This window comes from Chroicocephalus ridibundus, chromosome 3, assembly GCF_963924245.1.
Source record: "Chroicocephalus ridibundus chromosome 3, bChrRid1.1, whole genome shotgun sequence".
NCBI classification, from domain to species: Eukaryota; Metazoa; Chordata; class Aves; order Charadriiformes; family Laridae; genus Chroicocephalus; species Chroicocephalus ridibundus.
In genome coordinates this window covers 17605494-17629812 of record NC_086286.1, presented here as the reverse complement: position 1 = coordinate 17629812, position 24319 = coordinate 17605494, and the positions used below count along the sequence as shown (strand labels likewise).

The 24319-nt window shown below is 39.7% G+C and overlaps 1 protein-coding gene across 2 annotated transcripts in view; it reads right to left on the bottom strand.

Moving 5' to 3' along the window:
- The window catches only part of LIN9 (lin-9 DREAM MuvB core complex component), a 41518-nt gene extending 19419 nt beyond the window's left edge, over positions 1 to 22099 (bottom strand). Inside the window, exons 1-6 of one of the 2 annotated variants that reach the window (XM_063330956.1) lie at positions 22021 to 22099; positions 10982 to 11014; positions 9820 to 9914; positions 5906 to 6010; positions 3849 to 3982; positions 686 to 811 (exon numbers count right to left, since the gene is read on the bottom strand). In XM_063330956.1, coding sequence (XP_063187026.1) covers positions 686 to 811; positions 3849 to 3982; positions 5906 to 6010; positions 9820 to 9914; positions 10982 to 11014; positions 22021 to 22099 — 572 coding nt within the window. The remainder of the gene's footprint in view (positions 1 to 685; positions 812 to 3848; positions 3983 to 5905; positions 6011 to 9819; positions 9915 to 10981; positions 11015 to 22020) is intronic. The other variant, XM_063330957.1, reaches the window with a different exon arrangement.
- Between the last annotated feature and the right edge of the window lie 2220 nt (positions 22100 to 24319).

Genomic DNA, 24319 nt, shown 5'->3' with positions numbered 1-24319 from the left:
TTTATACACAGAGATGAGATCCTCCCTGAGCCTTCTCTTCTCTAGGCTAAATCGTACAGCTTCTGTGAAAAGACTGAACCGAATCAGTGGGTTTAAGAATTAAGAATTCTAAATTAGAGAAAAAAAAACCTACGGCCTTAGTTAAATTCTGGCTTCTTCTCCAAGAGGTACAATATTTTATGGGTAACTTTATCCTCTCCCTGTTTTGGCAGCCAAGCCAGGAAAAGTTGAGGATCTATAAAATGGTTTAAAAATAATAAAATAAATGAGATGAAAATGTGCACTTGTTTTCCCCATGAAGAGCTAGTTATAACCAGAAAAAAATACTTAGTGAAAAATAGGCCTGTCTTCCACACCAGGCAGCACTGCAGCATAGAAGATACAATAATAGTTTCAACATATCCTAGCTTGGATACTCAGTTATCCAGATTGGGAAGAGCACATTTCAAGTATAGGCTTATGAGGACTACATGGACTGGACACAAGTATATAAGGAATAAGGTGTGTGTGGGAGCAGGGTGTGTGCTCAGAGAACACCTTTTCAATAAGATGTTTTTCTACTCTCAGCTGTTATTTTGCTTTACTATCTACACACAAAATTATTTTAGAAGGAACAATACCAGTAACATCAAAACTACATGTAGTTATTAGTTGAAAAGAAAGAAAGAAAGAAAAAAGAAATTACCTCCGTGGTTTTCCCATTAATCGTCTGATTTTCCCCCACTCTACTCTTGTCAATTTTCTGGTTTTCAAATTTGGAAAAGATTCTTTCAGGCATACACAGAAGTCATTATCTCCTTCAAACAGTGGTCTGTTGAAACACAATTGGTCCTCTGTTAACTACACTTAGTAAACTTTTGTCAAAGGATTCCAAAAAACATCCATCGTAAGAAATATATTGAAAACAAAAAGTATAAACTAGTCATATAAACAAGACACTCCTATTCAAAGGACAAATTTAACCTGAAATAAATTCAACTGAAAACAAAGACAGAAAGTTTCCAGGACTGTTGTTCTATTTGAGCCTTACTATCAGTGATGTTCAAAAATGTTCCTCTCTTGTTACTAGAGGGAAACATATGTATTCATCCTGCTTTGTAATGTATATAAAGGCACCAAATGAAATTTCAGTAAAGCCAATGCAGCATCATGAGGATACTGCAACACACTGAAGGAAACCATAAAGAGATGGTGAGGTATTGAGAATAATGGAAGGGACTATGTGACATTGAGAAAGACAGTACCGTTTTCATAAATTCATTCAATCATAACCCAGATACTCATCAGAGTGTTCCAAAATATAGGAAATTGAGCCAACTTGTCATTCTCTACAGCTATACAGGTGAGACTTATTGTATCATACCACGACTCCATGATGAAGCAGAGGATCAGTATTATAGAAGTGACAGTTCAGAGAACCTACCTACACAGCTTATGAATTTCTCTTTGATGCTATGACCTGTCTGTATCTCTATGTTTTATGACTGCCTTTTACTTTGTAGTACCACATCCTTCTTGGGCTGAAGTGACAAGGGAGCAGCAATGGATATGCCGTTCTAATAGCAGGTTAATCATTAAAGACTATGTGCAACCGAAATAGATCTCGCCTGGTGAGAACAAAAAAATAACTGCATCCAAGATAAAGCCGCTTTTCTCCACTCTCTGCAGGGCACTGGGGCTTAGAGGGGGATATCCCCAAGTACAGAATAAAGAGGATCTTGGAAGCAACACCACTTTCAAGTGAGTGTGCAGGGTGGTGGGAGAGAGGAAAGGTGCATGGAGATAAGGAGACTTAGGCAAGAATGGAAGAGAATATTTTTGCAGTAGAAGGATCTGCAGCTGTGGCATGAAGTGAAAAGGAAACCACAAAGAACGATCAATAAGGCTCAGGAAACAGACAAGGAAGCGTATAAGAGTTTTATTTTCTCCAGATTTACTGTCACTAAGGCAAGGTATCTGTGTAAAGAACAACTGTTTTGGGGTTGGTTTTTTTTGGAGAAAGAGAATCTGTATTTGATTGTTTTTACTATCACTTGTCCCTAAGCAGGCAAACTGTAAAACCACAGCATCCACAAGATTGGAAGCTCTGGGAAATGGTGTAAGCAAGCTACGACTGCATCTGGTTCTGAGGGCCTATGATCACTGTAGTAGTAAGCAGCTCTTTAGAAGTCTCTGTGTGTCAGAAGTCAGTGGGATTTTACACAAAACTGTCCTCTGCAGCAGCATAGAGAGAATCCAACTGAAACGGCTTCAATAATCTAATAACCACAGATGATAGTTGTGGAGATTAAAGTATTTCAAAAACTTAATAGTAGACATGCCATTTAAATTGATGATTTCCATCTCAGATGAGACAATTTGATTAAAATATTTTGAGACTTGTACAGTGAGCCATATTTTGTCAGTTGACAGTTAGCTCTATGCTTTAAACTTTTTAAAGCTTCTCATTAAACCTCGATCATATTACTCAAAACAACATACATCAAAGGTTTTCTTCCACAGATATGTAGTTTCTTAGTAAACTATGTTATAATATCTTAACATGATTATATCTTACTCGCATTACAAGCTTACATTGGTAACTATCAAAGAGGTTTTCAGAACTACCTGCTAAACCCAAATTCTAGTCTACTGATAGATGTAAAGTTCCACAGACAATTATTTGAGAATAAACTAAAAGCTCTTAGACTGCTGTATAAATCGTAATTATAAATGTCACATATTAAAATTACTACTAGGAATAAGTAGGGTTTGGGTTCTTTGTTCTGGGTTTTTTGTTTTTTTTTTCAAATAAGGGGAAAAAAAAGCACATAAAGACCACTTCTTTCAAAGGAATTAAATCTAACTAAAACAGACATGTAATTTTTCTACTTCTGATGAACATATCCTAAAATGTTTTTCTGTTGCTATGACTGCCTTTTCAGTTAGGGAAAACAGCCACAGCAATCGTGATTAAAACAGGAAGGAAAAACGGTAATTATTTTGTTATGAATAGATTCTAGGAAAGAATGCTTGTTAACTCTGAAGCCATTCTTTAGAATATTAAATGCTAGTGTTTCATCTGTGAGTCAATAGTGTAGATTTTAAGATTCCATTCATCAATAATGATTTTTACATTTTAGAATTTTTAGTTTTTCATCATTAGGGACTAAATTATAATGGTTCTTTTAAACAATTCACACCACCTTGCTAGTGGCGTTAAGAGAACAAGCGCCAAAGACTCTGAGGCACAAATTGCAGAAACGATCTCGGAGACAGGAGATCTAAGAAGGACGCTGCTATCTAGACAACAGCCGAACAGTTACAACCTGGAGCTCTGTTAATGATCACAATAAAAATGGGATGATGGGGAAGAACTATCTGAAATCAACTTTTACACCTTTTAGAGAAGCAGCACCTTATGAAGCAGCAGATTCCTTCCCATCCCCCGTGAGCAACACAGATGCAAGGGTTCAAAAAAGTCTTAGTGTTCTGATAACTTCATGCTTAAGATACTAAAACATTATGAATAAGAGCTTGTATCTTTTATAATAAAGTCTTATTATATTATCTTAGTATCTTAAGAAAAGATGCCTCTTGATAGAGGCAGAGGTGATAAAAAGAAAATTATTTTCATGAAGGAAGGCTTTCCATAGAAGACTACCCAAGGAACTACTCAAGTAGTTGCTCATTATAAAAAAATAGAAAAAAAACCACAACAAAAACAAACCAATGAAATAATTTTCAATAACTAATAATTTAAGAATAAACTTTGGAGTATCTAATCAATATATGGAAATTTCCAGATCAATTTCAGAAAATGACTTGTTTCTATACTAATATGAGATAATTATATAAACCAAACATACTTATCTATATTTGAATAGAACCATTCGTATATGCACCACTTGTGAGCTTTGGGAAGTTTCAGCAGGTTACGAAGCCGTAAACCAATCTTCTGCGATACCTTCTTGTCTGGTGTTGGCATTGTTGTGTTAAACTTCTATGCAGTAAAATAAAGGAATCAGTTAAATACAGTCTAACGATTCTTCGATATTCAAATAATTAAATTAGATTTTCTTGATGAAATGTTGCACATTAATAAATGGTACATTTTAATCACATATACTGTTTCATGACAATTTTTTTTGTTGCAGATCTATAATAATCCTTACTGTGCTATATCAGCAATGCAATCAAACATAAGAGATGGCAAACTTTAGCACGATCAATACAAGAAGTTATCTTTATACAAAACTCGTCTAACAGAAACATTTTTCAACATGGAAACTACATTATTGGTAACAATAGCATGGCACTAAAGTACACACAGACTTCAAAAGTTTGAGGCACGGCTGAACATTGTCTCAAGTGAGCATACGTGACATTGTGGCTCGGATGCCAGCAACACCCACTGCCTCATTTGCACTAGTGCTTTGACTCTTAATAACTCTTCTTAAACTGAGGATGAAGCTAGCACAGGAACGTAATACAGACAAACATTTGAGCAGAGTGCTTGCTTTTTAGAAAACTGCAAGAGAAACTAGCATGGACATAAGCAATTAAGTTTTAACTACATTTGAAAGCTATTTTATAAATTCCAGAAAAGACAGTGTCTTAGATTGCATGCATGATACATAGACCTGCATTTAAACAAGACCGCAGAAAAATAATTCCATAATTTTGTTCCAGTGATGGCTGTCTTAACTGACAGAAAGAAAAACTTATTTGCAAAAAATAACAGCTTTTTGAGAGTATTAGTTTAACTGGGTCCCCATGCCATGATCAATTGTTATCCTTCCCCAAACGCTCAAAAGTAGTTTGACCTTTAGTAGCAGCAGTAATAGGATAAAGCATAAAGTAGACACCTTGCTGGCTCCTGCCGCGCTTAACCACTACCTTCGAGATACAGGTCGCCTTTCTCCCACTGTAACTCCATGAAACAAAGCCTAGCAGGACAGTAAGATCTGTGAGCTACAGCAGCTGCAGTCCCTCACAAATATTTATCTAGCAATCACCGGACCTCCTGAACCAGACATTTAAGTACAAACCAACCGGGCTTAGAACATTATCCAGGCATTTTTACTGTTAAGAAATCATAGTTATGAATAGAGAGAAATGTCATGGTCCTCATCTCTGACACAACGGACACAACAAAATGGCAACTGCTAAGTCCTCCCCATTTGACACTGCAGTTCAGAAGGCAAATAAGACCAGCATTCAAATAGTACTTTTTCAGTGTGGCAAATTCAGGCTCGTAAGGTGATGATACAGAGAAGTGATTTGGATGACAAAGGTACTAGAGAGCCAATTCTTTAAGAGATGTTGCCCTGTCAAACACAGCAAATAAAGGCCAAGGGAAATTACAGCTGCTCTTTCATGCTATATCAAGGAGTAGACAGTCAAGTGGAGGAGTAGAAAAAAGAAGCTGTTTGAATTGGAAGACATTATCGTTATAGGATCAAGACGGTATAGATGGCCATGAATACATTTAGGCTACAAATCTAGAGCAAGTTCTAACTGTTGGAATACATTAAGTTCTATAGCAACTTTCTAAATGATGTAGTGAATGCAAGAAACCTAGTCAGTTTTTAGCTGAAGCTGCATAAATTTATGCAGACTACAAGATATGACTGTTTGCAGGAACAAGATGGGCAGTTAGTCTGGAATCCCTTCTAGCTCTGTATGCTTATGTCCAGGATCAAAAAGAAAAGGTATTCCCATAAACAAACTGAGGAACCCAGTTGTGAGGAAGAAAAATATAAAACTGTTTTGAATTGTGGTTTACTCCTAGCAACAGCTTTCCTCACAAGAATATTCATAAACTGATAATGCAACTTGAAAAGCAAATGTATTCTAGTTTTCAGCTAACACAGATAGGACTTGTTCCCCTTTTTGGTAAAAATATCTGCATACATGTAGGTACCTGTGGAACCATCGCAACCTTCTGATTTCTTTTGGGTGACCTTGTGTTTATTTGTCTGTCATCTTCTTCACAGAAGAGTCGACTCCGTTTTGAATTTCTGAAGGGCTGCATGTATCAAAATTAAGAATGAATTACAAGAAAAAAAAATATCTGATTTCTCTGTTCATGCACAGAATTCACAGTGAGAGAAATGGAATGCATTTTCTCTTGCCACCTATTGGTTTTAAGGCACATGGTACACAATAAATAGTGCCTCCTAGGAGCTAGAGATCTAAGAGCCGAGAGAAGAGAAGAAGGAATTTAAGATTCCAGGCTTTCCAATGCTAACTATAACCCATTACTATACTGCTGGCCCAGTTCCACAGAAGTATTTAGAACCTAACTCCCACTTGTTTCCAGAGGAGTTAGGTGTCTAAACACTTGTGTATCTAAGCTTAAAATAGTCCTTGCCTTGGTTATAAGCACATCTTTTAAACAGTTTGTTCTGAATTTTGGGTCAAAAAAAAGTTTATTCAAACAGTGTATTTGTTTTGGTATGTTCTCAGTAATAACGTTAGCTGTATATAATTTTTTTGCAATGATTTCTTATAAGTCTAATAAAGTGTTGTGGGTTTGTTTTTTTTTTTTAACTCATTGAAAGTGCCTACACTGCAAAATGCTAAGAAGCTGAAGTCTGAAGAAACTAAAGCTTGAATAAGTTATGTGAAAATATCAGAAAAGAGAAGAATTTAGAATTTATGCTAGTTAAAATTTACTTGGGTGCTAAGATCTTATAGCTCAAAGAGAATTAGAAGGCTGATTGAAAACAAGAAACCATATTGCAAATGCGTGTCATGAAAAAAATCACTTCATTTAGTTATTCCTCAACATTTTACCCTATAACAAAAAACTCATGCTTTTAATGAGGACAAGAGTAACCTATGACTGGCTGTTAGTACTGAGAGCTTTTCCTCTATGAAGACTTTGTGGCCCAACAGAGGAGCCAGACGCACTGAAATGTGTCTCCTCTGCAGAACCCCAAGACTGCACTCTGTAGCATTCCTTGTAATTCAAGCTATTTACAAAGGTGATGAGTAAAGGCAGAACAAATGCAGATGTCACTTCTTCCAGTACAGATGGTGAAAGTGCTACAAATTAATATGGGTATGGAATCTATAACACCCACAATGTGAAGAATACTGATGACAAAGATAAGCCCTTGAGTCAGAAACAAACAAACAAAAAAAAATCAAAGTGAAATAAAACTTCACTAATAAGCATTTACACTTAAGACAGACACGTAACAAGTTTGTGACTGATTAAAGTATCTGTTTGAAAAGAGATATTCTCTATTAAATTAATCAGTAGTAGCAAAAAATCTGTCTGTTCCATGCGATGAGAACAGCTGTAGCTTTCCCAGGAAATGTGCTTTTCTTACTCTAAATTATATGTATATATTAAAAATATAGCTACACAAGTATATTTAAGTAACAGTAGCACCCTGTACGTGCTAGACAACCAAGCCCATTCAGCACACAGAAGAAAACATCCATTCCTTGTTGATGTGACAAACCAGGAAAGTGACACACACTGAACAGAGGAACTACAAGGTAACCAAGTGGTTAACATAGCAATTAGTTTATCATATTAATTGTTATGGATGTTGTTTTTCTCTCTTCGCCTAAATACATCAAGTTCTTTACTTCACATCTTCCAATTCACTAAACCTTAAGAACAATGTTAAATTTCAATTCCAATGTCTTTATGTTCTTTTATAACATCTCTGCCATCCTTGACAAACCATCACCCTAAAAGAGAAAGGTTGGAACTATTCTAATTTTTGAGCAAGAAAACAAATCCACAATCCTGTTCCAACAATAAAAACTCATACATTGCAGAACTCCAGGACTTTTTAATTACAGCATTCTGCCCACAGGATGAAGAGCGAGGTTCCTATTGAATATTTGCAATTATATTTCAGTCTTGACATTTGAGATGCTAGTTCCAGAACAACATTTTTCTCCCAAATGTCTATATAGCTCTTTGTGATTTTATGACACTGTACCAGATGAAAAGCACGTGCCAACACAGGAACACAAATGCTAAAACAATCTAGACAAAACTTAAGAGTTCCTTCAACCTTATGCTAAGGCTACGATCCAGATCAAGAGAACTGCTTTACAACCCTCAATAGAGGCAGACAAATTCTACTCCAAGGAACTATCCAAAATGATAAGAGTGTTTCATCAGTCTGGATTGACGGTGTCTCACACAAGATTAAAACAACAAGTGTCACAAAGAGGTATCATCCACGTTAGCTAAATACGTCAGGCATGTTTGGAAAGATTTTTCCACTAAGAGTACAACACATCTGCGAAAATTCCAGTGTTCAAGGAACTCAAGCTAGTACAGAAGACAACATCACCTCCCAGCAACATGGGCCACTGCTAACACATCAGACTATCCACTGATCTTTCTCTCAGCTTTCTACAGAGTACTGAGCTACATTAAAAGTTTGACTCTTATTTTTAATACCTACAGTCAGCATACCTAAAGATTGATAAGGTTTTCGTACAAATTTTATGGTTAGTGACTTCAGTTCTTTAGCACACGCGATCTTTTAAGTTACCAGTAAGGCTTGTTTCTGTGAGAATATAAGCATTCCTGGGGAAGAGCTGAAAACTGTGACGTGAACTCCTGCAGGAATTAAGGGCCATCACAAAGTTCTGGTCACTGTCTGGAACTGCATTTTGTAGACCTTATGTTCTCTAGCATAAACATATAGCAACATGTATGTGTATATATATATATATGCATGAATCCTACCAAAATAAATACCTTCTCTGCATAAGTTTCTCTCTCCAGAGAGATGACAGAACAAGCTATATACGGACAGATGTTAGTCACATTGCTTCATGCACTACTGGATGCTGCTCAGATATTTTGATTACGTGCAGAGCAGGCAAGTGTGATAGTTTTCAAACATAATGTTTCCCTTCCAATAAACAGGCAGTTCACAAAAAATAATGATTTGAATTAAAAAAAAAACCAAAAAACAGGTGATAGTTGGCAAGTTGGTTGCCGTTACGGTAAAAGGCGGCGGCACCAGAAGGGTATGGGAGCAAGATGTGCCCAGCAATGGCGACAGTGTTTCATATACTCTCCAGGGTGCAGTAAAAAGAGCGCACAGTAGTAGACAAATAAGGCACTGGGTGCAATATAGCTGGTGGCAAAACCAAACCCAAATCACGTAATTCAGTAAGGTAGAGAAGGTTGAGAACAGTCAAGAAAAGCTTGAATGTGATACAACGGGGAAAGAAATAATAATGGAATATTTCAAAAAGAGAGAGGGAAATGGTCAACCCAAACACATGCCCTTGGAGGCTTGCAGGCTCTTTACTTTTCATTTCCCCACCCCAAGGTTGTTCTTTAACAAAAGAACTATGAGACCTCTCAGAATACCGCACCACATTTCACTGACATTCCTTTATTTTTATTAAAATCTGCCCCTAGAAGGCACAATGATGGAAGTGCATTATGACATTTTCCCTTCCTTTTCTTTATGCATCAGTTCTCAGCAATAATTAGAAGTGAGGTATTTCATGAGATAAAACAAATGCCTGATCAGAAATGGTGATTCCTAAGTTCAAGGTGGTAGATACAGTACAAACACGTCGCAGCACTTGCTTTACAAAAAAGAGAGAAAATTATTATGAGCTATCTTGAACAAGGTCGGCAATTTAATTTGTTTGATTATTCATTTACGAAATGTGTTTTCACCTCATATTCAAACTGTGTAGACCCCTTGTGAGGGACACAGTTTAACATTCGGAAATTATGAAACTATAAATCTCAGCCAAATTTTTTGATCCTTAAATTTCACTCACTTTATGGTATTTTACTAATCCTGAAGTTGTCTTTTTATTGCTTCTTACCATTTCCACTGCAGAACCAGCATTCTTGCTTTTCCAAATGGGTGTTTTCTGCAGAGAATTATACTTTTCATTCCATGAACTGGATAAGCTTCCCTCTGTTGTGAGGAAATCATGTCATTAATATACATACACATATGCTTTAACATAACTACTATCCAAAAGCTAGCATAACATCATCAACTACTAATATAATTTTGTTACTTGCAACATCTTCTTTGGATTAAATTACAAAAGGATTTTAGATTTCAATATTCTTATTAAATTGTTCTGAACACTAATTAAAAAAATATTGAAATATATTTTCAGTACATGGAGAAACATGAACAAAATATTTTTTACTCCCGAAAACATTTAGATTTCTTGAAACCTCCTTTGCTGGAATCAGCTACTTCCACTGCCAGGTTGACCCACATCTAGATAGCTGTACCGTGGCTGTAACTGAAACCTGGAGAAGGTAAAGTTCTACAAGACCTGGCTTCCTTCAGGTTCTAAAAAATTAAGTGGGTGCAGATCAACAAGTAAATCAAATTTTATTGAAACAAACCTATATTAGTTACAATATTCAACAGACCATGTCTTCTTCCTTGTGTAATAGAAGCCTTGCAATACATAAAGAAACTTTTATTGTTGGGCAGATTATAAGTATTCAAAATCTGTATGAATGTTCATAAAGACAATTTCAAAGAAAAAGACATAAGAAACAGATTTTTGATGTAGCCCACAACTTGCTGACAGAAAACACAATGAGATTGTGAAACTCCTTCCTAATGTAAATTTTGTCACGTGTGCAGGTCTTGCTAAGAATCCTTCTCCTATCTCATCCTCAAGAGATGAAAGATTACCTCAATTTTCTCATCAAACCTGACACCTAGGCAGTACTTAGGAAGAAAAAACACATTTCAAGAATTCCACCCAGAAGAGCAGTGTCCAAATACACCACAACATATGTAGTTTCAACCACCAAGGATTACTAGTCTATAGACTAGTAATAGACTAATAGTCTATAGACTACTAGTCTAACAAATATCCACAATAAACCCAAGCATATTTCAACAAAAAAACCCACCCCCTCTTCAGTGTTATTTTCTTGAACTTTTTGAAGCCAGAAACTAATACCTGAAAGTCAGATTGGGTACAAGTAAATAACACATTAATTTCTCACCTTTCAAGCTCACAAGTGCTTTTGCTGAAGAACCTGCAATGTATCAAAAAGTACACATAAATCATAAGTTATTTCAGACCATACAACCTATGCACAGTCTATTCATTCTTAATTAATTCTTAGGCAGAAAGTGGAATTTAATATTAAATCTTTCACAGCTGAATGAGTGAACCCAGTGCGCCCTCCATAGCACAAAGTATAGCATTATATGTTTATTACCCAATAAATCTTGAAAGCATATTCATGTTTTGGTTTTTTTTCCTTTAGTTTCACATCTACAAAACAGCTTCAGATGCTAGCACTTTTGTTTAACACAGCAAATTCTGACCAAGCTTTATGTCCAAACTACATACTTCCATGTGGCTGCTTGTTTGATGCAGTTGCAAATATATTATACAACTGACAAGGAAACTGTAACGAATACTACTTTTTTTTTTTTTTAATTATTTCTACAAATTCAGAATTCTTCAATGCCAAAAATTTCCACGAAAACAGTAGCTTATGCTCTCTAAACTTGGTTCTCAAGTAGGGAGATGGATAGTTAGTTGCCCCCTGGTGGAACCTCCTTATTCAGAAAGGCAGCAGATGCGGATACTATAAATGCAGACGGAACCTTTAGTTTGGTTGAACTGTTCAAACTGTGCAACACATCCATCAAAATTTCACTGTTCCCCTTCCACTGCATCTGTAGGACCTCTGCAGTGCTTCTGGGCCAGGAAGGACAAAACTGGGTCTGGACAGGCCAAACAGGACAAAACTGACTACGGCCTTCATACTCTGGAGTTTTCAAGCGTCTCTCTAAGAATCCGTTGTTTGAAGCCACCACATTAGCAGAGGGGAAAGATATTTCTGCATGACAATGCTTCCACAGATTCATGCTTTTCTCTCAAATCAACTTTATCTTTCCAGTTACGTTCCAGTGTTGCAGCCACTCCATCTTGCATTGCATCCTCTTTTTCTCCTCGCTTTCCCCACTCCCTCCTTCAGCTTCTCTTTGGCATTGCTGTTCCAAGAACACTTCTGACTCCAAAGGTCTGGAAATTCCTACAGGCTGCCCTGTATCTGGGTCCTAACCACACAAACTTCACAGTGCCAGAGATCCTTGCCTCTATGCAGTTATGTTCCAGGGAATATCACAGAGACAAAAAATGAATTATTGTCCCTTCTCAGGGAACAGAGCATTTTGCTTTGGGGTAGACTGTTGAAGAGAATACAGGTGCAGCAATGGCAAACCAACCCCTACATTTCTTATTTTTTCATCATATTATTTTGTTTGCTGATATCTTATTATGCTAGATGTTAAAAAAAAATTCAATAAAAAAGTTTCTATTATTTTCAAAAAATTAAAAAACCCCACAAAACAGTTTAAGATGTGAAATGGAACTAGTTTTAACTCCCTGACGGTTTAGAGAGCCTCCCCTCCAGCATATCCCAAGTTGTTCAAATCCACAACAGCTAACACATATGGTTTTACATATCAAAAACAAGGTGATAAACCTGGGCTATACTGTTATCCTTCTCGCACATTTCTTTTCTGAGATATCACTTTTGTTGTGTTGGAAACCTAACAGTGACCGGTACAGGAACATGCTTCTATGATGATCTGATTCACAATGAACTCAGCTCTTGTAACTAAACTGTAAGCTTAAGGTATCACAGGATTAAAGCCTTTTCTTTTTTTTTTTCCCCTCGTACTAATAATCAGATACCGTACATCGTGCTTGCATAAATACATGGGTATCCTGCTATCAACTAAGAATGCAGTCCTGAACACTAAGAACAATGAAGAACTAGTGTCCCCCATAAATTAACACAAGGGACAGTGGGAAACGTGTGCAGGGATTAATAAGTACACACAGTTTAAGAACATGGGGAAAATAGATGTCATTGGCGATGGAGAGGCAAGAACCAGGGTCATCAGGACTGTCAAGTGGAGGAGATGCTGGCTTTTCAGAATGGATCACTATTGTGAAAGATCTGAGGCACTTCATCTGTAAGACTGAATATATAATCATTTCCCTCTTTTTTTTTTTGACCACCTTGCTCATATGAATGAAGTTCAGTCAATTCAGTCAAGGGTGAGTATGTCAACAATGGAAATGAAACAACTCAGCAAGAGGTTGCAAAGCTTTATATGGGGATTGGTGTGAATCTTATAGCTGAAAGTGCCCGAGATCCTTTGCTAACCATCAAACTCAGATGCTTCACCTGTGAGACTGATGATGGGTCAGTAGAGCAGGGCATTAGATGACCAGCCTCAGAAACAACAGGAACAGAAACAACTTCTCTAAGTGATGGATACCAGAGTGGTACTGCACTACCTTCTAGCTTTGTAAAGATGACCACTCCAAAACAGCATTAGTCACCAAGGACTTTTCCACATGGGATAGTTAATTTTTAACAGACGCATACTAGAATAAGGCTGCTCATTTGTTTTCACTTAGCCTGCAACTAAAGTAACGTAACTGGAAAAGGGCATCTTTATTTAGGAATACAAGTGTTCAAATAAGAAAATCCTGATCTAGGCAAGTTCAAAGTTAAACTAAAGTATTTTAATGTAACAAGTTGCAGATTATTAACACCACCACTTCTGTAGCCTAAAGCATTAGAATACATGTAGGATATCAAAATGACAATGGAGATGTCCTTAAAAAAACCTTAATTTTACCTTAAGGGCAACAATATGATACATGGGTTTTCCTCTCAAGTTCTTATGCATTGATTTTAGGGGCTACCTGCAACACCACCAAATTTAAAGGAATACAGTACACCTCCCTGCTTTTTCCATTTAGTTTGGCAGTATTGTACATACTACCAAGGACACAAAACCAGAAACTAGGATGGTCTTCTAAGCAATAATGTGTTACAATAAAAATCAACCAGCATTTAATAAGATAAAAGCATTTCAGAAACTATAAAAGCTGCAAAGTTTTTAAAACTATCAAAAACTTCAGTTAAAATAAGGATTAGATTTATAATATCCCAGCCTCACATTAAATGCCAGTAATTTTGTATGCTCCTGTTCTGCATAACAAATATATAATTATAGGCAGTCTTTTTAACCAGCATTTTAATTATAAATATACGAGATTAAAGTAGAATATACACACATGCTTGAGCATAAATACCTATTATGACAATGACACAGATTTCACTTCTACAAACATCAAACACTATAAAAAAACAGGTGGAAAGGAAGAAATAAGGCCTAGGCATCATTTAGAGTATTCCAACCAAAATCAGGGAGGTGACTTTCTTAGTATTAAGAGTGAAAAAAGACCTCGACCTAGGAAGGAAATACAGACAGCTCACCACAGCAGCAGCTCAGGAATTAGAAGACCTGCTTTTGGTAGCCTACGCTGGCATACTATTCCGGTGCAAACCGCACGATTAGCTTAGTCTTGTCTTAGTATCCTATTGAGTATTGCTTTGCATGTGTTGTTAGTAAATTAATTACTTGAACACACTGTTCACACTTGGCTAAGTTTGAAAATCGGGAAAAGATTCAGAACAGAACTAGGAGAAAGATTAGAAGATCTAAAAAACATGCCTTATTGCGAGAAAGTCAAGACACTCCAATCTTGTTCTTCCCAAAGAAGGTCAAGATCTGCACTGATCACAAGTATCTACAAAGGAAGATAATTTAGACAGTAAATAGCTCTGCAGCCTTTTTTTACAAGGCAAGGCATAACTAGATTTGTTAGAAAATGACCCTGGATTAGTTCAGGATAGCAATGAATACAAAGTTTAACGGATTTTATGTAACTACACTAAGAAAGGGCATGCCGAGCTCTCTATCCTTCAAAATCTTTAAACAAAGTTTGCATCTATTTTTAAAGAGAAAACTATAGCTAAAAAGGAAGCATGGAACTGATGCACAGAAACTCCAAACACAAGTATCCTAGCATGCTTAATGAAGAATGTAAGACGATTATAATGGCATTTTCTGGCCTTAAAAAAAAAAAAATATCAGTAAAATATGTGCACCACAGATGTGCACTAAAAATAACTGTGTGCTAGAGGATGAGGCATTTAATAGTAAGATAACAGGAAGCTCATTAGTAATGAAGAGTCAGGAATAGGTGTATTTATGTGTTTTATAACACTTGCAAGAAGTGATTTTCAGGAAGTCCATGTAAAACCAAATTAAAGAAAAATCAATCAAGATTAGAATAACCTCAAGTCCACCAAGTATAGCACGATAAGGACCCTGATGTTTTCACGCTAGGCTAGCAATGAACCCCATCGGCTTCAGCAGCTGACGGTGGGGCCCCGGTGGGTGGATAGCTCCCCGAGCCAGCGGCCACCAGGAATCCTTCCTCTAGCCCCAAACTCCTTCTCCCAGCACAAGGGAGCATGTACAGGGGATTGCCATGAAGAGAACCTAAAAAGCCTCCTCTAACTGCTCTGCCAGTAGGAACAGACTTAAGGAACTCTGATGGTTTGCCCTCCAAAAAGTATTTCTGATGTGGAGATAGGCTTTGAGGTATGGGAAAAAAGCACCAAAACTTTTCTCCTTTTCAAAAGTCAAAGTTGGGTTTAAGTTTACAAACAAGCATCGATCCTCCTCTCCCCATTTGAAAATACCATAACTGAACAAAAGAGGTGGAGTCTGACTGCAATTCAACACGGGCAGCTGTGGATGCCCTGATGTATATTTTCAGTGCTAACATGAAGCAAAGCAGTTTAAATACAGCTTTTCAACAGCTGATCTTAAAACAGAAACACAGACAAGCACACTACATATGTGAAAGTGTTTTCAAATTTTTTTAACGAATTTTTAACAGCTGATTACAATTTTGAAAAAGAAAAAATGTTACAAGTAACCAAAGGGACGTTCCATAGCACCGATTTTACTAATGTGTGGGCACAAAGGGACACATGTAAATCAATATAGAAAATTCTAGGGTTCAGATAAGCGATTACATAACGTAAAACATTTCCTCTCCAGATCTTCAAACTATTTTGTCTAAATTCTGCACAGGTGAGCAGTTATTTTAACATCAGTTGCATGACTACCTCAAAAACCTATGTAATTAAACTACATCGCTGGCACTAAAAATGTGTGACAAAGGAAATTCATGGAGAAGAAGGGAAAAAAACAAGCCTTTATGATAGATTGAGTCATTAGCCCTCTGAGAGATCATTCATCTACACAACTATGGCACAAGTTGTTTCAGCAGAGGAAGCATCTCAAGTGATGGCCACTAAAAGGATAGCTTATTCAGGAAAGCTTAGAAAGTATAAAAAGCATGCATCAGAGGAAAAAGTCACTTCGGGTAGCTTTGAAGCTCCCTCAAAACTTTGGGCTTGTTGAAGAGGTAAATAAATAAATAAATGAACAATAATTTCTAGCTTCAAGTATGAACCAGTATTTCCCTCACCTTATGAGCCCACTAACAAACTGACATTTGTGTATTTCAGAATCCTAATTTAACTACTGGATGGAAGTCAGTTTTTCAGCCATATGAACCCTTTTACAGGACTCGTGCAGACGACAACCACAATACCAAAGCCCTCCTTTTGAAACACTGCATTCTCATGATGGACAATATGCTGATACCATGGTAACATACAATTTTAAAGGTATGCAGCACAAACAATCACAAAATTATTAGTTGTGGGTACTGTTTAGCAGCCACTGGACTAATCTTGAGCCTTCTCTCAAATGCTGTATTCTCATATAGTTCTGCTGATTTTTTTGCCTCAAATGTCCACAGCACAGTGGTGCTTGGCCTTGTGGCCCCTTGGGACTGGAAAATGGGAGTGGCAGAGGTGTGCCACATCCCTCCTCCAGCCATCCAGGAAGGCACCAGAGCAGAGCAACTGGCTGTGCAGGGGCAGGGTGCCTGTGAACCACAGCCTAAGGTTGTGCTGGGGGTAAAGACAATGATTTCTGCATGAAGTGCCGCCCTTATGCTGCAGCCTCCACCCATGCGATAAATGGCCTTGCAGAAAGATCCTTGTCCCTCTTCGCTGCTTCTCCCTGTTCTAAAACTCAAGCCCCTAGATGCAGTATAGACATTGCGATGTCTAGCAATATGTGATATTCAGCAATATACTACTGTTTTTAGTATTTGTGCTGTAAAAGGTTAACATTTTGACATCCATCACTACTACAGTCTGGCTTCTTTCTCTGATTCACCTGCCACTTGTTGGTGTTTGTCTACATACAACACACAAACACCGCACTCTGCGGTACCTCAGCAGTTTACTCCTGGCAGCGTCCCCGTGCTGATGATCATTTAGTTAGCTAAGCATGCTTTCACTTCTGTCAAAAATGGCATCTCACTCTCACTTTTACAGAGCTGATCCTAGCCATCCTCCTCATGCAGACTTGCTTGGGCAAAAGAATGCACCAAGAGGCAGCTTTGCCCATTCTGCTGCCTGCAGAGCTCTGCCTCTACCAGGACTAGCAGAGTCTTCTAGTCACATTTGCATGTGTTGTCTGCATTATCGAAGTCTCGCCTCAGCTTTACTGTGTGTACTTCATAACCGAGTAATCCACAAATAAGATTGCTATGACGAGTAGCAAGACTCAGGACAGCATTATGCACACTCCAATGCAATCAACTCTTTCCCTCTGCTGAGGCAGACAGAGATAGCCATCTGGTTTGCAGCAGGAAAACTGCCCACCACTTACCTCCACTGCAAAATTACCAGGAGATAAGCGGAGGGGAAATGTATTGACTAAAATTACTCACTCATCGGGCACCAACCCAACAGTCTGCAGAATCGAATTTTGTCTCCAGAATATAAATCCAATGATTAGTATTGGAAGTACTTCTGCAATGGGGACTTCTGCAATTCTGGCATCTTTCAGCTACAGGATTTGCCACGGAATTGTTCTTTCTTCACAGAACTTTTCTCCATCCCAGGTTACTATATCCTTCTCCCCTGGCAACATTAGTAAGAAAACGCCTCAGATACAAGAAACACATGTAAACTTACGGACTGCCATCTCCTTCATTTTTTAGGTTGTCACTGTGAACTCTCTTACCCATTTCAAAAGGACAGAATGTCAGCCTTAAAGAATGGAACAATAATAACTTTAGCAGATAAAATAAGCACATATTATGAGAGTCAACTATGTGCATTACATTTATCTCCCTCCTGGGTTAAGGAATATTCACTCCCCAGTTGCACTACAGAACTTGGCAGAGGGCAAATACATGCTATTAGAATACTCTGGGACAAATTCCACTTAAGCAGATTTCCAATTTGAAAGTGAAACTGCACAGTTCTTACCACACTGCGAAATTTCAGTTTTCTTGTCACCGAGTATGCTGCGTTTACTTACAATTCTTTTTATGTGAAAATTCAGTTATGGCCTACTACTTTACTATAAAATATGCTGGAGAAAATTCATAGGGATTATACATAAATCTGAAAGTCTGGTAGTCATGAACTATTCTAACTTTTTTAGGAACTTATTTTTATACTGCTATGGAAGAGACCAAAAACAATGTTGCAATGCTTGCTGTTATTATCCCTTATAAATTAAGTTGCAGACTGAAAGCCGCATGAAGTCAGTGTTAAATCAGTCAGCACTAAGTTTATACCTTCATTTTAAGTACGGGACTGGAAATGAAAGAACTATGTATGGCAATAGTTACAGTGTAATTTAAAAACGTCCAATTCACCAAAATTGGAAAGCATAGGAATGGAAGCACAAGGCAAACCCTCTTTGAAACTTTCACATTTCTAGCAGTTCATGAACGCTAGAGAAAAAATTAAGCTCCCCCTCTATTTGATGAAAAAAACCCCAAAACATCCCCTACCTGCACCAAACTGAGTTAAATACAAACCTTGGGAGCAAGGTCAGCACAGAGGAAGCATACTACACACTGTGTCTGCTTCACCTGCCGAGCAGGTACTATAACAATGACACTGCTGGCAAGGGTCTGAACAGTCCTGAGTGAAACTGAGTCACGCGCTACTCTAGTATTGGTTATGGGTGAAGCAACGCACCTGTCAAATCTTCCTGATGTCACTGTAGGCAATATAAAGGTATCAGAGAGACAAAAAAATTATTTTTCATACTTTATGTTAACTTCTTGAAACACATGAAATGCTTCTCTGGAAAATGGGTAAGGCAAAAGCAAGAACAGTAACTTAAACACCGTCCATTCTAGTGAAGAGGGAATGTAAACCCAATAAGCAATAAAACATTGCTAATTATTAATTACAGTTGTCTCAGTTCATCCATGACTTACGTTAATCAGATTCTAATATGGTACAGTGTACATGACTGAGCTGTACCAAACAGAGTGTCAGTTATGATGATCCTTTATAAATCTGTTTGGTTAAAACAATGACACATACCATGTAGGGATATTAACCATTTTTTCTCCTGACAGTTGTCAGAGTTGTAACAGAGACCCACCCACCATAGTCTGAAGCCATATTTTAGCTTTGAGTCACTTCTCTCTGAGAATCTTCTGGTACAGAATAGTCGGTATGTTCGTGAACTTGGATGGTGATGCACAAAACTGTCATCAAAAATATAAGTCTACCCTCTTGTATGTACATTTATTGAAACTACTAAATGCCCAGTTTTGGCTTGGCACATATTTACATTTTCATTTGAAGTTTTACAATGCTTTATATAAGCTCAGTTCTGCTAGAGCTGTATACAGAACAACAACAGATAGTAAGTGACAGACTCTGAAATAAATTTAAAGCTTCCTGGATGTCCGAGAAGCAAGTGGATTTGGTTTTGGTTTTTTTTTTGGTCTTTTTTAAAGCAATAGTCATAAAACAATAGAATAATTTTGAGAAAGAAATGGTTATTAGTCTATGTATTTTCCTAAATTGCTCAATAATTCAGTGATTACTGAGTAATTTTCTATAAGGACTTAAAACCACTAAACTGAAACCATTATCAAAATTCAACTACGTCATGACTACTGTCAATATAATCTACAAGGCTACACGGTCAAGCCATTGAGGAGAAGCCCCCTTCCCCAGTAAATCCCCTCTGCATTCTAATCAAGTAAACGCCAATGGATTCCACACATAGACTGATAGAACAAAATCTCAATGGAAAAATAAGAAAATTATTTTTCTCCTCAAAAGAGTAGAGCCTATAGTATCTACCGACAGTAGAGGGGCATTTCTCTACCAGGTCTCCATAAATCACTTCCAACAACAGACATCTCTCTCCAGAGAGCTCTTGTGAATTTACAGATGCGTATTCACACATCACCTTTTCCTTGCTGAAATAGCTCTCTAAATAACCACAGTGAATGCGCAGAACCAACAGTTACATACAAGCAGCATCTGCAAGTATCCATATGCATGACTTAGGCCTGTATGTAATTGCACATATATGATCTATCTAAGCAATACCTTCACATTGGCTTTTTTCCACCTTGTTCATTATTTCTACCTTGTGCACCATCTCTGTGACAAAAGCTGTCTCAGCCTTCCAAATTGCCCCACACAAAATCCACCCTTTCCTCTGTCATCCTTTAGATCTCCTTTACTTAGATGCTGTCTTCAGTTGTAAGTGACAGAACTGAAAATCCAGCAGTGATTATGAGAGCATACGATAGATATCAGTTGTTGATTTCATGCTGTTCTCTGTCTTGTGGCTTTTCAGACGGAAGATCACTACTGCAGCTTAGTGTAACACTAGAAGCAAAAGGGTAATAGGGTAAAGGAAAGACAGCAATACAGAAAGGGCTAAACCCATTACTTTTTTTTTTTTAGGTATATCCTCCTGTTCAGCTTAGAGCTCTATTAGGTGCTGATGGTTATCAAGGAATCCTTGCCTTTTTCTTTCAGCAAGCAGCTTAGTGTCTTGTGGCACATGGACACAATTAATCTAGAAGCCGCAGCACACAGAAACTGTCCCACCAATTACTTCCAACGCTGCTGAAGAACACCAAGAAAGCACATGAGAACATGACCGATTTCTCCTTTACGTGCCCCTATTTATTGCCCTTCACATTTTCACTTTCTGGCATACCAGGCACCTTCAATTATCCACTTGAAAAACTTGGTCTTCCTAAATTCTATTGCATTCTTTGTAAGAAGACATATCAAGGTAGCATGTAGACACATTTTATATTAAATAACGTCCTCTTCTATAGCACTCAAGTACCTTGTGCATGAATCGATATATACAGCAACACATGTATCCTTCCCATGTACACTCATGTTTGCACTTAATCCTCATGTGCATCGAAAACAACGTTCACACAAACCCTATGCAGGTGTATAAGTCTGTATGCACACAAGCAAGCATCTATTTTCATACTGTCTTGCTATACAGCTAGCTTTCACCTACTGACAGACAATGCAGGGTCTTTGAGCTCTTCCCTCTGCATTTATCAGTGCCCCCTAGATGCAATGTGCATGCCCTAGCCCCCCTAGTCCTTCAGAGGTGCTCACACTGTACACAGCACACCCTGCGCACACAGAAGTCTTCCTCCCCCCCTAGGACGACAGGAGGGACGGGAGCACAGGGCTGCTCACCCCTTCCCCGGGGCAGGACGCTCCCTCCCCCGCACCGCCCTCGCCCCCACAGGCAGGGCAGGCTGTCAGGTGTGCCCCGCACACTCACTCACGCCCTGCCCTCCCCTCCCCGCCCGCCTCCCGGTTCCTGCACCCCCGCCCCGCACCCCGCCCGCCCGGCAGGTGACGCCCGGTCAGCCCCGCCACCTCACCCGGGCGGGGCGGGGGGGCCCGGCCCCGGCAACCCCCCAGGGCAACGGGGGTCGCACCCTCGGGAGGAAGCTCTCCTCGCCCGCCGCCCTCCCCACCCCACCGGCTGGGCCAGGGCCTCGCCCGGGAGGGGCTGCGGCGACGGGGCGACGGCGGCGGGGGGGGTAAAGGGGGGAAGAGCCGGGCCGGCCCGGTTGCCAGGGAGGAGGCTCGGGCTCCGGCCCCGCACAGCGCCCACGACGAGAGGGAGGGAGGCGGGCCGGCGGCGGGGCGCAGCGGCGGGTGTCCCGCTGTGGGGAGGGAGGCGGGGGCAAGGGGTGGCGGCAGTGCCGGGCGGGCGGGCGGCGGCGGCACGGGTGGCTACTCACTCTCGTCAGGCAGCTGATCGAGCTCCGCCATCTTGAACGAGCCGCGCCGCTTTTTCAAAGGCTGCCTAGCGCGGTGCATTCTGGGGGAGGAGACGGGGCCTTGCGCGAGGCGGCGCTGCCGCGCGGGGGGACGGCGCTGGCGGGCCGGGCGCGTGCGCGGGGCGTTAACGGGCGCCCGCCGCCCTGAGGAACCGCCGGCCGAGGGGAAGGGGAGGGTGGCGGGCGCGCACCCCGCGCTGCTCGGGGCGTGTGGGGACGGGCGAAAATAGGCTGGTTATAGCCCCGATCCGCTGCGGTGCGAGGGGAAGAGGGGGACAGTGCCCGCGGCAGAAGGGGTACGCTGCCCCCGCGGGCCTCTCCAGTCCCGGCAGGATGAGGGAGAATGGGCGACTGGCGGTTTGGTGGCGGTGGACTGTCACTTGTCCAACGGGTCACCCCAAAGCAGCCGTGCTAGCTTACTGTCTTTGAACAATCCCTATATTGTGTCCATCTTCCCTCATTAAATAATATTTTTTTTGCTAAACTGTACTTCTTTTCTTCCTTGTCTCTGCTTTTCACTGTCCCATGCTTAACCAAAATGATTGCAAAGGCGAGACTTCAGGAGGACTAAGTAGGTGATAAGAATAAAAAAAACATAATCAGTGCTGGCGCTGTAGTTACTCTCTGCGGCCCTCTCCCTGAAGAGGTGACTGAAATGCTCGCCAAGGCCAAGGCCTGAAGGTCAAGGTCTCGCTACTTCCCACCCAGCGCCAGGGGAGAGCCAACAAACCACTGGCAGGGGATGGCTGTTGCCTATCAAACTCCTTGTCTTGGTCTGCCCTCTAATGCAGTCCCCTGCCATCGCAGCGGAAAGCTTTCAGCCAGCAGCAGAGGTGGTTTCCTTGAGTAGTCCCCTTCAGTCTCCACGCCACAATGAATTTTACAGCTTCTGCATCAAGAAATCAAAGCATGGAGATACTACACTACACTACAAGCACCTTAAATGCTTATGGACCAGACTCTTTACGTGTATTGGGCTTTGACAACAGTACCTACTGCTACTTACACCACCCACAATGCCTTTTTTAATGTACGAAAATGCAAAGTGAAGTTCAAAATAAATTAACAGTATCTCTTAGTCAAGCCTAAATCAGTGTCACGTCTTAAACATATTGCCAACAGCACCACGGTATAATGCAAAATGGACAGCATGCCTGTTTGTTTCTACCTCTTTAAAAGCACCTGCGTGAAACCAAGGATTCTGCAAAACACAGTAAACTTATCTTGGGACATGGAATACAGTTGTTAATTGGTGGTGTTAATTTGCTCATGAACTCAGATGACTAGGCACTCTAGCAGGTTGAAAGGGGCAGGATATAGGTCATGTTATTAAGCAATTTTAAAAAAAATAAAAGATCAACACTACCTTTGTGCTTAAGAGGAAGAAAGTGAGTTTCTAAGAGAAGAAACGAACTGAGGAGTAAAATCCTTTAGAAGTTCCCCCAGGCCTTTCTATGTACATTGCAGCAGAGTTGTGTTTTTTTTAAAAAAAAAAAAAAAAAAAAGTGAAAAGACAAAGCCTAGCAAGCATTTCCACCCCGTTTTTCAGGTCACCGAGAGGCTGTTCAAACAGCCTGCCTTCCCCTTAGCCCCCAAAGGGACTACGATGCTTCAGCGAGAGCCTTCTGCACTGCGCAGCTGAAACAAAGCAACCGTGGCAGGCAGATGCAAAGCGGCGTAGGCATTAACACTAAAACTATTAACAAAAAGCAACAAAACAGTAACCTGTGCTATTTCAAAGGCAAAACCCCACATGACATTAAACCCTCTACTATTTTCCCCTTTAATAAAACTTCTCCACCACCCAAAAGGCCTGACATGGACGAGACCTTCCAGGCTCCGGTAAACAATAACATGTTAATAACACTAATACTTTTCCTGTGTCTCAGCTGGGCTCCCCTTGCTCCAAGGGTTGTGTGTTAATGCTCAACCAAGAGTGGTGACACCAAGACTTCTGCAGTTGACAGGAGACACCGATCACTGGCGAGATTTTTACTGCTCTGCTTTGCAAACCTTGTCATCGGGTCTCACTGTGCTGAAAGCGGCAGTTGCCCAGCACCACCCCGATGCCAGAGCTTTCACCCAGGAAAAGGATTTTTTTTCAGGGAAGGGAAGGGAAGGACAGTTTTCTACAACATGGTCACATTTCGCAACACTCCTCAGGGCCTTAATTTCTAGATGGGAAAGTGGAAAAAAGAAACCAAAAAAGCCTTTTAGGGTTTCTTTGTATATTATGATAAAACTAGAAAACAGATTAAAA